This window comes from Macadamia integrifolia, chromosome 1 (assembly GCF_013358625.1).
Source record: "Macadamia integrifolia cultivar HAES 741 chromosome 1, SCU_Mint_v3, whole genome shotgun sequence".
NCBI classification, from domain to species: Eukaryota; Viridiplantae; Streptophyta; class Magnoliopsida; order Proteales; family Proteaceae; genus Macadamia; species Macadamia integrifolia.
In genome coordinates this window covers 34,744,336-34,758,413 of record NC_056557.1, presented here as the reverse complement: position 1 = coordinate 34,758,413, position 14,078 = coordinate 34,744,336, and the positions used below count along the sequence as shown (strand labels likewise).

At 38.4% G+C, this 14,078-nt stretch overlaps 1 protein-coding gene across 1 annotated transcript; it reads left to right on the top strand.

Moving 5' to 3' along the window:
- Positions 1–756: 756 nt before the first annotated feature.
- Positions 757–6,162, top strand: LOC122074050 (trafficking protein particle complex subunit 3-like). Its single transcript, XM_042638851.1, has 5 exons — positions 757–975; positions 1,109–1,206; positions 2,290–2,389; positions 4,189–4,371; positions 6,027–6,162. Exons 1-5 carry the CDS (start codon positions 919–921, stop codon positions 6,084–6,086), a joined length of 498 nt encoding a protein of 165 aa, XP_042494785.1. The 5' UTR covers positions 757–918; the 3' UTR covers positions 6,087–6,162.
- Positions 6,163–14,078: the final 7,916 nt, after the last annotated feature.

Here is a 14,078-nt window from a genome sequence, read left to right as displayed (position 1 = left end):
GGGAATAAAAAATCTTGCATCTCCAACAATAATAATAATATTTAGAATCATATCCCAAATTTAATGATTGTGATTATATAAAAATTTCAAGACGAACATCAAGATTCTTACAAAAAGATTGACGAATTATGACTAATTATAATAAGTGCTAGCTGTCACCTTGATGCACCACTACAAATCCTATAATGATAGACTAAAATAAGCTACTGACTGTCTAGAGTCCATAAAAAATCTTGTATCTCCACTAAACAAAAATTTAGAATATTATATCTAAAAAAATATTTCACACAATAATTTAAAGTTTTCATCAATTGGAATAGAGAAAACAGTATCAACTACAGAAAAATTAAAATAATAATAGAGAATCAAAACAAGTAAAAATTTTTAAACTAACAGAAAAAGAAAATTTTACCACAATTAGAAGACTCCTTGTACGTAAGATCTTTTCCAGTTTTACCTTCACAGCTTTCCATTCTTTTGCTACCAACTTGGTTTATGTTTCTATCCTAAATTCCCAATCCTTCGTTCATACCGTTTTTTATATAGACCGACAAGTCCTAAACGGTAAACAATTCTAACGACGCGGTTCGAACCCTTTTTAAGAGGAGAGTCCTATTTTATCAGTCACCCTTCTCACTATCTCAGTGGGATAAGGTTATTTCATTACACGTGCCGGAAAGGGACTGGTGAGGCCGTGAGGGTAAGTCAAAACCTAGGTCGAACCGGTAATGAGGGTTATTTTATGTTTCTCTCTCGTCATGTTTGTCCAGTCCAACAGCTGAAGTGACATCATCTACTACGAAACTTTTCACAGGAAAAGAATCCAAAAGGGAAACGGCAAATTTAAAAAGAAAAAAGAAATCTGGAAAACCACTCGCTCAGTCACTCTTCAGAAAACCTGCGGGGATTTTCGATTCCATGGCTCCTCTTGCCCCAAGGTCTGGAGATCCGGTGGTCGCCAATGTCGAGCGGGTGGTGAGAATCCCTAATTTTAATACGAATATATCTTTGTAGAATTTCTTCATTGGGTTTGTGATGATCTCTTAAACTTGTTTTACAGTACCGATCAACTCTAATTTCGATTGTTTTCATTTGTAATTGTGTGTAGAATGCGGAATTGTTTACCCTCACTTATGGGGCGATCGTTCGGCAGCTGCTTACGGATCTGGAGGAGGTCGAGGAAGTCAACAAGCAGCTCGATCAGATGTACCAATTCTTTGTCTATACATTTTGATTCGCTTCCTCATTCACTGCGTTACTTGCTTGATTCAATTTTGTATTAATCGTATCACTGTTTTGATCAATTTTACTTCATCTCTTTTGTTCTTCCCCTCCTCACACTTCACACAAGCTTTGATTTATTTCCATTTTTGGACGGGTGAAGTACACCTATGTTCTTATAATTCAACTGGGAGGCCACGCTTCAGATGTAATTGGGAGACTGTTGTCACTGTTCTAAAAAAATTAGATGCATATTAAGTGCCTGAATTATGTTTTGTCTTCACCTTATCTAAGTACTAAAGTTAGAAGCACACAACAAGCAAATTACGGTAGAGATACAAAAAAGGCGATCTTTGAATGTAGGCGGAAATTTAAATGCTCAATCACAAATGATGGAAGTGAAAAGAAAGAAAAGCATATAATTGTGCACTGGTAGATAAAATGAATATAGCATGAACTCCCTATAGAATTATATCGCTGCTGGAAAACAGTATAGGATGATCCTTATTTCTGAGGTCAATTCTTGAAGGAGAAAATTGTCACCATCATTATGAGAAAAACTCTATAGGAGGGTTTATTTACTCAATTATTTAGACTGTTCAATATGCGGGTCACCTCTTGGATGGGCCATTTCCAAAATCAAATTGATGGTGGGTTTTTTTTCCTTGGCCTTCTTAACATGGTAAAACATGGATAGTAAAAGGAAAAAGGAAGTCGTAATTTTTCAGAAAAAAAATTCATTTAAGAGGTATTATACTTCTGGTTTGATAGTTGCGTTAGATATGCCTCATGAGTCTAAGTGTCCACATTCCACAATTAAGGGGTGTTGAGTCTGCAGACATTATTGGAAATTAGGTTCACTCATAAACTGCTGGTTTCTGATCGACTTTTAAGATTTTCCGATTCTTCTTTTGTGGTTTGTTCCTAGATATGTTGATATTTCTTCCTATATTATGGTAATTTGCATAAGAATTTCATCAGACTTTCTCTTGTAAAAGTTTCAGCTTTATACAATTATATACAGTTTAAGGATTGATAGCATCCATTGGCTTCTTGCATCTTCTGCAGGGGTTACAATATTGGAATTCGATTGATTGATGAATTTCTTGCAAAGTCTGGTGTTTCAAGCTGTGTTGACTTCAAGGAGACAGCTGAAGTGATTGCAAAGGTCTATTGAAATTGTCTTGTTTCATGTTGCCCAGCATTTCCTTAAAATTGAGGTCATATCTGTAGATTCATTGTGGCATTTGAGGTCACTTTCTCTAGTAAAAGTTTATTGTTCTTGGTTTTTTGATTTCCTTGCTGGGAGCTTCAATAGCTGTCGGTCTTCAAAAATTAGAACACAAAGCATGTTGGTGTACCCCAAAAAGAAAGGGGGAGTTATGCATGGGCGAGCCAAAAAAAGTGCAGAAAATCAGCCACGAAGCCTATGCATATTAGCTGGAAAAGTCCCATTAGTTATGACATTTGAGTGAATAGAGCTACTGGATTTCGTACCATCAAATTTCCCTTTAGATGGCCTAAAATGAATAATTGTCTGTATTTCTTCATTCAGGTCCACAATAAAGAGGGTAAGAGGAATCCCAGATCTAAATGCACTTGTAGACAATGACACCTTCTCCCATTATCAATTGATACATGTCCATTTTGATTTCGTGAAGTTCTAGATTGGTTGCAGACTTGCATTGTTATAATAGGAAAACTAGAATAAGTAATATTCTTACACTTTTTCCCTTTGTTCAGTTTTACTATCATGGTGCCCCTGCTTTCACTATTCATGATCTCCCCTCCAAAATAATATGCCACCTTGCTGTGTCTACATTGTGTTCATCTGTGAATCTGTACAGAAAGAGTTCAGTGTATTGTTCTTGGTGATGGATTTAATACCCTCAATTTTGAGATTGTGGGACAGTTTAAACTTGTTGAAGATTGCAGATTCTTTAATTGGAGGGAACTAGTTGAAGATTGGCAACTTTTTCATTGGCCAGAGAATTCAATTCATTTGAAAATCCCATGAAACATCACAGCTGGTTTTGCATAGAAGAAGTCTCTTTATGTTGAAACCAATTTAAACATTACAATGATTTTGGTGAGAGAGAGAGAGAGGTAAACTGCCCATTTTCTGTTGCAATGAAATGTATAGGTTAGGATTGTAAACTGCTTGGGAAGCTCGTTTCACACTCTTTGTTCCCTATTATTTGAGGTCCCCATGACCCTCTTTTTCTTCCAAAGCTTAGAATCCACTTCAGTTTGAGTACCTGTTACTGGAGAACGGGGGCTCTGGACTTAACCTATCAAGAAAAGGATAGGCTTTGTCTTCAAACAGAACACACATTTGACTTCTTTATCGAGCTCCTTCTGTACACATGTTTTCCTTGTGTAATTGACCAGATGCCATAAAACAGAAAGGTAGAGAATTTAAACAAATGGTTCCTTGTTGTCAAGGTGTCACCTACGACCAGGGTGCCTAGATGCCTTGGTTGCCTTGTTGGTGTTGCCTTGCGTTTGGACACCCTCAAAACACCTTGGGTCACCTGTACCCATGACAACTATTAAATGGTTATCTTCTTCATCATAAGTAGCCATTTCAGAATCCGTCTCAACCCTTTTCTTTATGAAATTAAAGTTGACTCCACACAGTGAGTGATCAATTCGTTTGTTGAACCTGTTCTAAGTCCATGGTTGGACTTGTCTTGTTGTTCCTATACAGATTTTCCTATTTTCATATTAGAGTTGTTTATTGAGTTTGTAGATCTGATGGGGTTTGAGAGGCCAAAAAATCAAATTGGCTTTTGAAGAAAGTTCAATCTACCTTTTATTTGTTCATGTTGAAGCAATTGAAACTGTTCTACATCCATATGTTTCAAAATATTTGATTCACCTTTCATGCACAAGTTCTTGATGAATATCAGTTAGAATGACTGGATCAGTTATAATTATGTAGGCTTTGATGATACTCTTGAACAGGTGGGGTTTAAGATGTTTTTAGGGGTCACTGCATCTGTGACCAATTGGGATACTGATGGGACAACTTGCAGTCTTGTTATGGAGGATAATCCATTAGTAGATTTTGTTGAACTTCCAGATACGTGCCAGGGTCTATATTACTGCAACGTCTTGAGTGGAGTTATCAGAGGGGCCCTCGAAATGGTGAGTTCCTTATCCTTTCACTAAATTTTTTTAGTTGGTGGATCTACTCAGTTGCCTTCTAGGAAATTTTCGTTTCAATTACAACAAATTATTTTACCTACAAATGTGGTAACACACTGCTTCACCCATATTACTTTTGTCACTTTTAGGTAAATCTTTTATTTTTTTTTATCACATTATCTTTCTTAAAGTGAAGGTAGGTCGGCAGGTCTACTTTAATATGCTTGTCTACACGTGGAAAGGCCTGCCTTAAAATAAGAAGAGTTATGATCACAATTGAAATTGTGGTTTCAAATACTGCAAATTATTCAACTTCAACCATGCTAACACGATTGGTTCACCCATATTACTTTTGTTAGTTGGCGGCAAATCTGGTATTACAATTGCATAATATTTTCTAAATTGAAAGGTAGATCCACTTTAATGTGCTTATCTACATGTGAAGGCCTGTGATGAGATCTGCTAGGCTGAAATAACAAACACTACTAAACCCATGGAAACAGAATTGCAGTAATCCTAAATCACAGCAGAAACTTAAGAGTAAAGAAAATTCTTAAACAATGTACTCGATGAAGGTGAAATTAGGATATCCTCGAGGACCTAGGGGGTGGTTAAGTGGTAAAAATATCAAAGAAAATTAACGGTCGGATGGACAGAGACTGACATGGACAGAAATTAGAAAGTTGAAAAACAGAAAATTAGCAAATCGGAAAGACTAACATAACTCATGAACCAGCCATCCGATGAACACCATGTTTAGGTCGAATGGTGAGGGGATGAAGAAGAGTGACATAGTTTAATCTCCAGCCTAAATTGGTCATATTCTTCGTATCCGTTCATTCTGTTGACAGGTTAGACTATGTCGCTGTCCAACAGTAGGTAACAGACACAAAACAGTGCTGGGAAAACTAACAGAATATAGGCGAACTTTATAACAGAGTTAAGTAAACACAGGGAAGAAGATTTGAAGTCACCTAGAAGATGCCCATGGTAAGAACTCTAGCTGCTGGAATGTTGGTGGAACAATGGAAATAAGGAGATAACATGAGACAAGAGGATGAGAAGAATAAGAAGATATGATCAATAGGCTTCATGATGCGATCAAAAACCCTGTTTAGAACGCTTATGGGCTCACGCAAACAATTAAAATCCAAGTACAAAGCATAGTTGTCAAGGCGATTGAAGGCGGTGGAGGAGTGCCTAAGCACTTAGGTGACCAAGGCGCCCAATTGTTTTTGTTTTGTTTTGTTCTTTTTTTTTTCTTTTGTAGCATTGTTTAGTATGCTACATAAACCTTCTATTATCAAAAATCAACATTAAGCCACATCAAGTCACATTAAGTCATCAAAAATCAATATTAAGTCACACTAAGTCATAAAAAATCAACATTTAGCAATATGTTCTTGTTCTCTAATAAGTTTGACAGGTTAAATGATTCTATTTTTACATGAGGCTTTTTGTATTAGGTAGAGCAATAAATTAGCTTTCCAATAAGTTTAAGATTACTTAAATCTAAGTTGTGATGACAAAGTTATGTCCCGGTCAAGCTTATTTTAAAGTGTGTGTATGTTATCAATCGAAAGCCCCAGCATATCAGAGAAGATACCCAATGCTTTTTGATAGATGACGCAAAAGTGATGGATGTTTGTTTTCAGCAAATGCTAAGTGATCTTCAAAGGAATGCATCTCGGAACAAGCTGAATTTTATTTTGTAAAGTCCGAACCTGCAAACTTTGGGAAAGGCTCTCCGTTGCAATAGAGAATGACAACGGGGAGGTTGGACAACCTTGATAGCTACCCACTTTGGAGTTTGGACCCAAAAAATCCCTGAGGTGAACCATTCACAAGGATCAAGCAATGGCAGAAGAAATACAGCTATGGTTCGAATGAATAACTTCGGAGGTAAATCCATTTTGCAAAGAATCTGATATCTATATATATATATATATATATTCCTTTCTAAGTGAATCAAAATCTTATTGAGTTTGAGGAGGATAGCAGGAAAACTATTATCTCAAACCCCAACTTCGTGACTGAGAAGAATATTTTCAGTAATATCACACCCAGGAATATAAGCCATTTGATTATGGCTTACCAAGTGATCCATGACTAGCTTAATCCTATTAGCAGTGACTTTTGCTATAAACTTATGTAAAAGATATGCAAGGGAAGTAGGGTGAAAAGATGTGACAATATCAGCCCCCTTATGCTGAGGAACAGGAAAATAAAAGTTGATTAATGTTTCTCATTTTTGAAGTCTGAGAGAAAGACCTCCGAATTGCCTGAACAAGATCCAGTTTTATAACATCCCAGGCAACAAAAAAAATCTATAGTTGAAGCCATCATGCCAGGGGCTTTTTGAGCATTATGAGATTTAATTGTGCTTGAAATCTCCTCCTATGGTCGAAACAACATCTTGACATTCTCGGGGTAAGGCTGCCTAGTTCTTACCCCCTGGACCTCACACATGTGGGACCCTTGTGTGTGTACGCCTTTTTTTTTTTTTTTTTTTTTAAATCTCCTCCTATGACAGAATTGGGCCAAGAATCCTTTGAAGGTTAAGGGGGACGTTTTTAAAGTGTATCATAGTTGTCAAGGCGTCGCATAGGTGACATCTAGGCATCCAAGCACCTTGGTCGTGGAGACACCATGACAACTTTGAAGGATAGTTCCTCAGGAATGGTCCTTACAGGGTTAAGGACAAAAGGGCAAAACTGCTTTGAAAAATGGGAACAAAAGCAGCTTTGATACCCATAGTGATGTAGATGGATCGAACCGCCTATATAGCCAGCCCCAGGTTTGGCAGCTACATAGCTTCCTTTTTTGGATCCTTCAGGCCAGCTCAGCAGCCAGCTACCTTCCCATCGATCAGCATACTTGGTCTCCAAGTTTTGGTTACCAAAAGTTTCTACTACTGTCCTTATTTGGTGGAAAGCAATATCAAGAAGGGAGCTACAACAACCATCAAACAGGAATAGTTTCTATTTTTGTGTTATCTCAAGAAGGGAGCTACAACAACCATCGAACTACACTAGGAATAGTTTCTATTTTGTGTTAGTTTATTAGTTTCCTATTTGTGACTATGTTAGTTTTCCTTTTTGAGTTCAGTTTTAGTTTACATTAGGAAGTTTATTTACAGCTTTTAGTTTCCTATTTCAGCTTTGTAAGCCTATAAAAGGAGGCCGTTGTAATAGTTAATGAAAATTGCGAGTGCAACCTCTTGGCTACAATGCTATGATTGAGAGGTGAGATGCCTAAACCAAAGGGGTTAGATGCCTGTTCACTAGTTCCTCTCCCCCCCTTCTCAATCCTTCTATTTATTCTCTCTTTTTTTCCCCCCCTTTTTATTTGTTTGCTGAGAGAGAGTGTTGAGTGATCAAAACAAACTTGTTGAAGTTCAGAAGCTCCATTAAAAGACAAGCCTGAAGCTCAGCCAAGTAGAATTGATTTCAGCCAAAGTGTTAGGGTTTTGAGGGTGGATCAACCAAGCCAGATCTCCTCCCCCTGAACCCCAATCAGCCACCTCTTTTGAGGCTTTGTTCCAACTCCAGGAGGACCCTTCGATCCTAATTTGGTGACCATTGGAGCTCCCTAGCTGCTGTTCCTGAAGGTCTATGTTAGTTTCCTAATTGGGAACCAAACTTCATATCTCCATATCTCGTCATTCAGGCCCAACTTTTATGGGTTTGTTTAGCACCGTAAGAGAGGCATTCAACAGGAATTTGAGCTCCATCACAGCTCCCTGCAACCAGTCACAAGCTTCCTCCTGTTCAGAAAGATTTGAACTTTGGTTCTAAATCTGATTTTAGATTTTAATTTGTGGGATCCTAATTGGGGTTGGGTAGTTCCTATGATGTAGATACACACCCATGGAGTGATCCATACCCATCTGGGAATCCAGCGAGAGATGAACCGGATCCATAGTGGTTTTGGGTCTAGTAGGATTTTAGAAATTTACTTTATTTAGGAAGATTGTCTTTGATTTTATTTTATTCACTTTATTTTAGCAAGTTAGGTACACGTAGGATTTAGAGAGTCAATTTGCAATTTGTTTCCTTGTTTAGGGTAGGGGTAGGGAAGAATTCCCTGAGATGGGTCTCAGAGTTGCAGGGGAGAGGGAACAATCGCACAAAGAAAGGGGGGGAAATAGCACACAAGCCCACAGGCTCGCAAACACTTAATTCATATTTTCTTCAATCTAACTTGTCTATTGGTTACAACCAATTTAAAGGAAAATAAAAGACACAAAATAGAAACTCAACTGAAATAAGAAACTACCCTAAACAAGGAAACAAATTGCACATCGACTCTCTAAATCCTACGTGTACCTAACTTGCTAAAATAAAATGAATAAAATAAATCAAAGACAATCTTCCTAAATAAAGTAAATTTCTAAAATCCTACTAGACCCAAAACCAATATGGATTCGGTTCATCTCTCGTTGGATACCCAGATTGGGGTATGGATTGCTCCATGGGTGCATATCTGCAACAATTCCCCCAATATTGAGAAAAACTTGTCCACGAATTTTGTAGAATGGGAGAATTAGTACCAATCGATCAGCATCCATCCTTGCCTGTATGAAGTCACCATCAAAACCATGATCGAATGCTATGAAATCCACAACGCAAAGTTCTTTGGTGAAGTAGTGACTCGGGAAATTAAAATCGATCGGTTCACTGAAGAGATCAGCTGATTTAAATTTTCCCACAAGTTGATCTTCAACTTCCAACGGTGTCATCTCATCTTCTTCCACTGGTGATTCATCCTCTTGTTCGTCTACCTATTATTCAATGACTGAGATCACATGGTTGAAGGTAGAGTGTGTTAGGGATTTGAAGTCCGTGCAAAGTAGTTGAGCCTCATCGAGCTTCTCTATTATCAATTGCATTTGTTGACGGATATCCGATAAAAGATTGAGATCCATTGGTTAGATTTTCTATTTTGAATCAGTATGGATGGCGTGAGTGGAAAAAGGGTAAATAAATAGAAGGTGAGGAGATGATGGCAGAATTGTAAATACTGAAATTCAGTTTAAGTTACAAAAGGACGTATCATGTGTGAGGCAAGGTATAATTGGAAATAAGGAGAATTATGGGATAAAAGGAATTAAAAGATGAAGAATGGGTAAAGTGGGAAAAACAGAATAATAGAACAAGTAAAAGAGAAAGGCTGGGGGTGGGGTTTATGTCACAGACAAAAGAGGGCCAGTAGCTCTCCTTAAAGATGTTGGAGAGTTGGGGTCGACGGTGCAATTCCAGGTATGATTCTCTCTTTTTCCTGCTATCTCCTTCTTCTTCTTCTTCTTCTTCTTTCTTCTATCTCTCCCTCTTCTCGACTTTCCTTCTTCTTCTCGATAAACAGAACCAGGGTAAAGGAGAACCCAGAAATCGATCCAGCCAACTGTCCAAGGTTCCTACCCTCACAAAAATCTAGGAATAGGGTCGTTTTCCCCAACCGTGGTGAATCCAAGCTTCCAATCTTCAAACGGAGGAGCTGAAACATTAACTACGCTGCTGCAGTCAAGTCCGGCGCAAGTTCAGAACCGGATCTGGTTTCGAGTCAATTCCTCACAGCAGATCCAAGCTTTGGGGTTAATATTATAGGGTTTGAGTTGCCTTCAAGGCAGCTCCCTTCGATCCAAATCTCTAAGTCAATCCGTAACGGAACAGGTCTCAGCAAGCTTCCTTTTGATGTTGGTTTACCGCCCAGCAGAGAAGGTGAACAGTAACCAATGAATCAAAGAAGAACGAACATGGGAAATAAGAAGTAGGGAAGAAAAAGAAGATGAAAGATCAGAGAAGGGAAGAAGATCAAAGGGGGATGGGGGGAGTTGTAGGCCTGTCGGCATCCATGGTTCAAAACCAAAAAAAAAAACCTTAATCAATTCATTCAATTCTTCAAATTTGACTTGTCTATTGGTTACAACCAATTTAAAGGAAAATAAAAGACAAAATAGAAACTCAACTGAAATAAGAAACTACCCTAAACAAGGAAACAAATTGCAAATCGATTCTCTAAATCCTACGTGTAACTAACTTGCTAAAATAAAATCAAAGACAATAAAATAAAATCAAAGACAATCTTTCTAAATAAAGTAAATTTCTAAAATCCTACTAGACCCAAAACCAATATCGATCCGGTTCATCTCTCGCTGGATACCCAGATGGGTATGGATCGCTCAATTGGTGCATATCTACATCAATCCTGTAAGGTGCCATTGCCGGTGGCTTATTTTTTAATGGCTTGGTGCAATGGTGGTAGGGTGAGTTCGCTTACGGCCTCGACAATCATACAGTTGGATTGGCTTGGTCGATTTCCCCTGATCAGTAATCAATTCCTGCTCCCCTTGGGTGGAATTGGGTCCTTGCTTCCCTTGCTCGGAATGGGTCCTTACTCCCCATGGGCGGAAATGGTTGGTCCCTAATGTTCCTGACTTGTGATCCCTTCTTCCAAATACAGATCTTCCATTATTTCCAACGGAGCATTCGGTGGCTCATCTTCCACTCTAGGAGACTCCCCCTGAAGAGATGCAAGATAATAAGCAGCAGATTTATGGAACACAAGATCCATGGTCAAGTAGAATTTCCTCGGAGGATCGTAATAACGATCCCTTCTGAGTGGGAGAATAGCCAAGGAAGATACAATGGAGTCCACTGGGATCAAACTTCACATGATGATTATGTGCAAAGGAAATGTACCCAAACACTTTGGGAGGCACAACAAGGGAAGTAAAACTTGTTAAGACCTCAATAGGGCAATGAGATGCCAATACTCGAGAGGGCAGCCGATTAATGAGGTAAGAGGCAGAAAGCACATCACCACTCCAGTACTGTGGTGGAACATTGGTCTTAAACATAAGGCACCGGGCCACCTCCAACATGTGGCGATTCTTTCTCTTTGTGTCTCTATTTTGGGCAGCGTTGTCCGCACAACTTGTTTGATGGATAATCCCTTGATCAACGAAGTACACTTGGAATTCCCTATTAGTATATTCAATGCCATTATTAGTGCAAAGTATCTGACCTTAGCATTAAATTATATCTCTATCATCCTATTAAACTGCTTAAAGCAGGGAAAGACTTCGCTCTTCTGGTGCAATAATTAAACCCTTAGTACGACTAAAGCAGTTAATAAAAGTCACAAACTAGTAGTGTCTAGTAATAGAAAACATGACAAGAGCGTCCCCACACATCAGAACGAATTAAAGCAAATGGAATCAAACTTTTATTATTTGAATCAGGATAAACTGATCTAGTTTGCTTGGTAAAATCGCAAACATCACAAAGGAAATTGTTTGGATTACACTTTCTGAATAAATTAGGAAATAACTTTGCTAAAATTCCTAATGGATGGTGACCTAAACGTTGATGCCACCATAGAGTCCAGTCAAAGCAGAAGTAGATGCATTTGGAATAGTGTTCTGAGAAGTCAATGTTGTAGGAGACCGATCAAACAGGTACAAACCACCCACCACTTTACCACTGCCAATCGTATATTCCGTTTCCAAGTCTTGAAAGAGAGTGAATAGGAAAGAACGTTACTTTTCAATAAGATCCCTAGTAATGCTACTAATGGAAAGAAGATTAGTAAAATTTTTTTGGACATGCAATACAGATTCAGAGATAACAATGGGCTAGATAAGATGGAACCTTTTCCAGAGACAAAGAAAAGTGACCCATCAACCACCCGAACGTTTTGGTTACCTGACAGAGGAGGGTAAGAATTAAAATGTTTAAGAGAGCTAGTTATATGGTTAGTGGCCCATGACTCAATAATCCAAGAAAGGGATTAAATCGATGCACAATGGCCACCAAATGGAATACATTTTTCGAAGCAAGGTCAGAGGAGCTGGCAAGGAAGTGGTTGAAGCCGTAGAGGAGGAAGCAATGTCGAGATTTGTCATCAGTTGGCATAAGGTCTGTAACCCTTTATGGGAGACAAACGATTTGTGGGAGTGTCATCAAAAGCCTGATTAGCAACATTGGACCGTCCCTATCCACGACTACAGGTATTAGCCGGTTCATTATGTTAATTCCAGGCGTGAGATTCCTTTTTACAATAATCACACTTTACAACCTCCTTCTCTGTGGGTCTAGGAGAGGCATCCCTAGTTTGATTCATTGAACTAGAGTAAAGAACAGAGTGATCCTGTATAACAGGTGAGAGCATTGCAGTGCGCAAGGTTTAAGATCTCGATCTCACCCCTCGTATTGCTAAACCAAAAAAATAGATCTATCGAGATCTCCGAGATCTTGTATTTTTTCCTGGTCGACTCGGTGAAGGGTCTCTGTGGCCATATGGTTTGTGTAGCCCTTGAAACTTGTCATTTACCCTATTTTAGGCCTTTTAATGGAAACATCATTTTTTAAAAATCAAACCCAAAATGATATTTTTACTTCGTACCCTATGTAAGTAGTCTTCAGACCCTAGGCTATTCCAAAATAAAATCAAACAACTATTGCCCATGTTTCCATGAAAAAAAAAATGGTTTTGAGAAGTCATATTTACTTAAAACTGTTTATGAGAAGAAAAGGATCTCCAAAGGTTGATGACGAAGTTCAACATAATACTTGGACACAGAGAGGTCTTATTGAGTAGTAGTGCACACTTTCTGAGCATCATTCCTTATTTGTCCATAGGTTTCTTTGGCAGTAACCCAGATCTGAGAAGCAGTTTCTAACAAAAGAATCCTATAGAGATAGACTGATGTATAGAGTTGATTAGAAAATCCATTACCAAAGAGTCATTGGTGATCCATTTGTCCTAAGGAGTAACCTCCTTAGAGGATTTCTTTGATTTTCCTGTGATATGTCCAGTGAGACCTCTGCTAGCAATTGTAAGATAATAAGTGCTTCTGGACCAAATGAGATACTTAATTCCACCCAATTTCACATAGAAAACCCAAAAGGAATATATTCATTGTGACCTTGCCCATCAGAGTCTGAGGTTGCAGTAGATGCAGTAGTTACTCCGAACATGATGATAATAGGGAGAAGTCAACAAAATATGGGAGAAATACCAAATCTTTAGAAACAGCCGTCAGAAAAGGCCAATACTAGGATAGGACTGCCAGTAAGGGTAGTGAGGAACTCCTCCAAGTTATATCTGATTTTGATGAAGAACTGGAGAGATGACCCAATTAAGGTTTTCTTCTAAAACCCTACAAATCTTCAAAGAAGAAGATCACACACACAACCTTGGCAGACTGGGCCATAGGGCTGGTCGAACTCCTCTGTAGGGTGAGGAAGATATCCTCTAAATCTCAATCGATTTTGAGGGAGGGAACCCTAAAATCGATGGAGACATGGTTTTGGAGAGAGAAAAACCCTAGTTTCTTGAAATCACGGATGAAAGGGGCTTCAATCTTGCAGGTAATGATGTGATGGAGAACCCTTAGGGAAGGGAGGGGAAATCAGAGTAGAGAGGGAGAAAGGAGAATCACACTCAACACATTCATTCAATAATCAAAATCACTCTCCCAATCTTCAATCGATTACAACCAATATATATGAAAATAGGAATATGAAATTAGAAACTTAACTGAAATGGAAACTAGCCTAAACTAGGAAACAACTATAACAAGGAAACCAAAGCAGGGAAATAAATCCTACTCCTACGTTCAAATCTGGAAAATAAAAGCATGAAATAAAATACTAAGTAAACTACTAATTTTATTTCCAACCCTTGTTGGACCAAAACCCTGG

What these genes read in the sequence shown, in the direction of transcription:
- LOC122074050 (XM_042638851.1), top strand. Translation starts at nt 919, where the DNA reads ATGGCTCCTCTTGCCCCAAGGTCTGGAGATCCGGTGGTCGCCAATGTC. An exon ending in AACAAGCAGCTCGATCAGAT is followed by an intron (nt 1,207 to 2,289) that starts GTACCAATTCTT and finishes CATCTTCTGCAG; the next exon opens with GGGTTACAATATTGGAATTC. An exon ending in CAGCTGAAGTGATTGCAAAG is followed by an intron (nt 2,390 to 4,188) that starts GTCTATTGAAAT and finishes ACTCTTGAACAG; the next exon opens with GTGGGGTTTAAGATGTTTTT.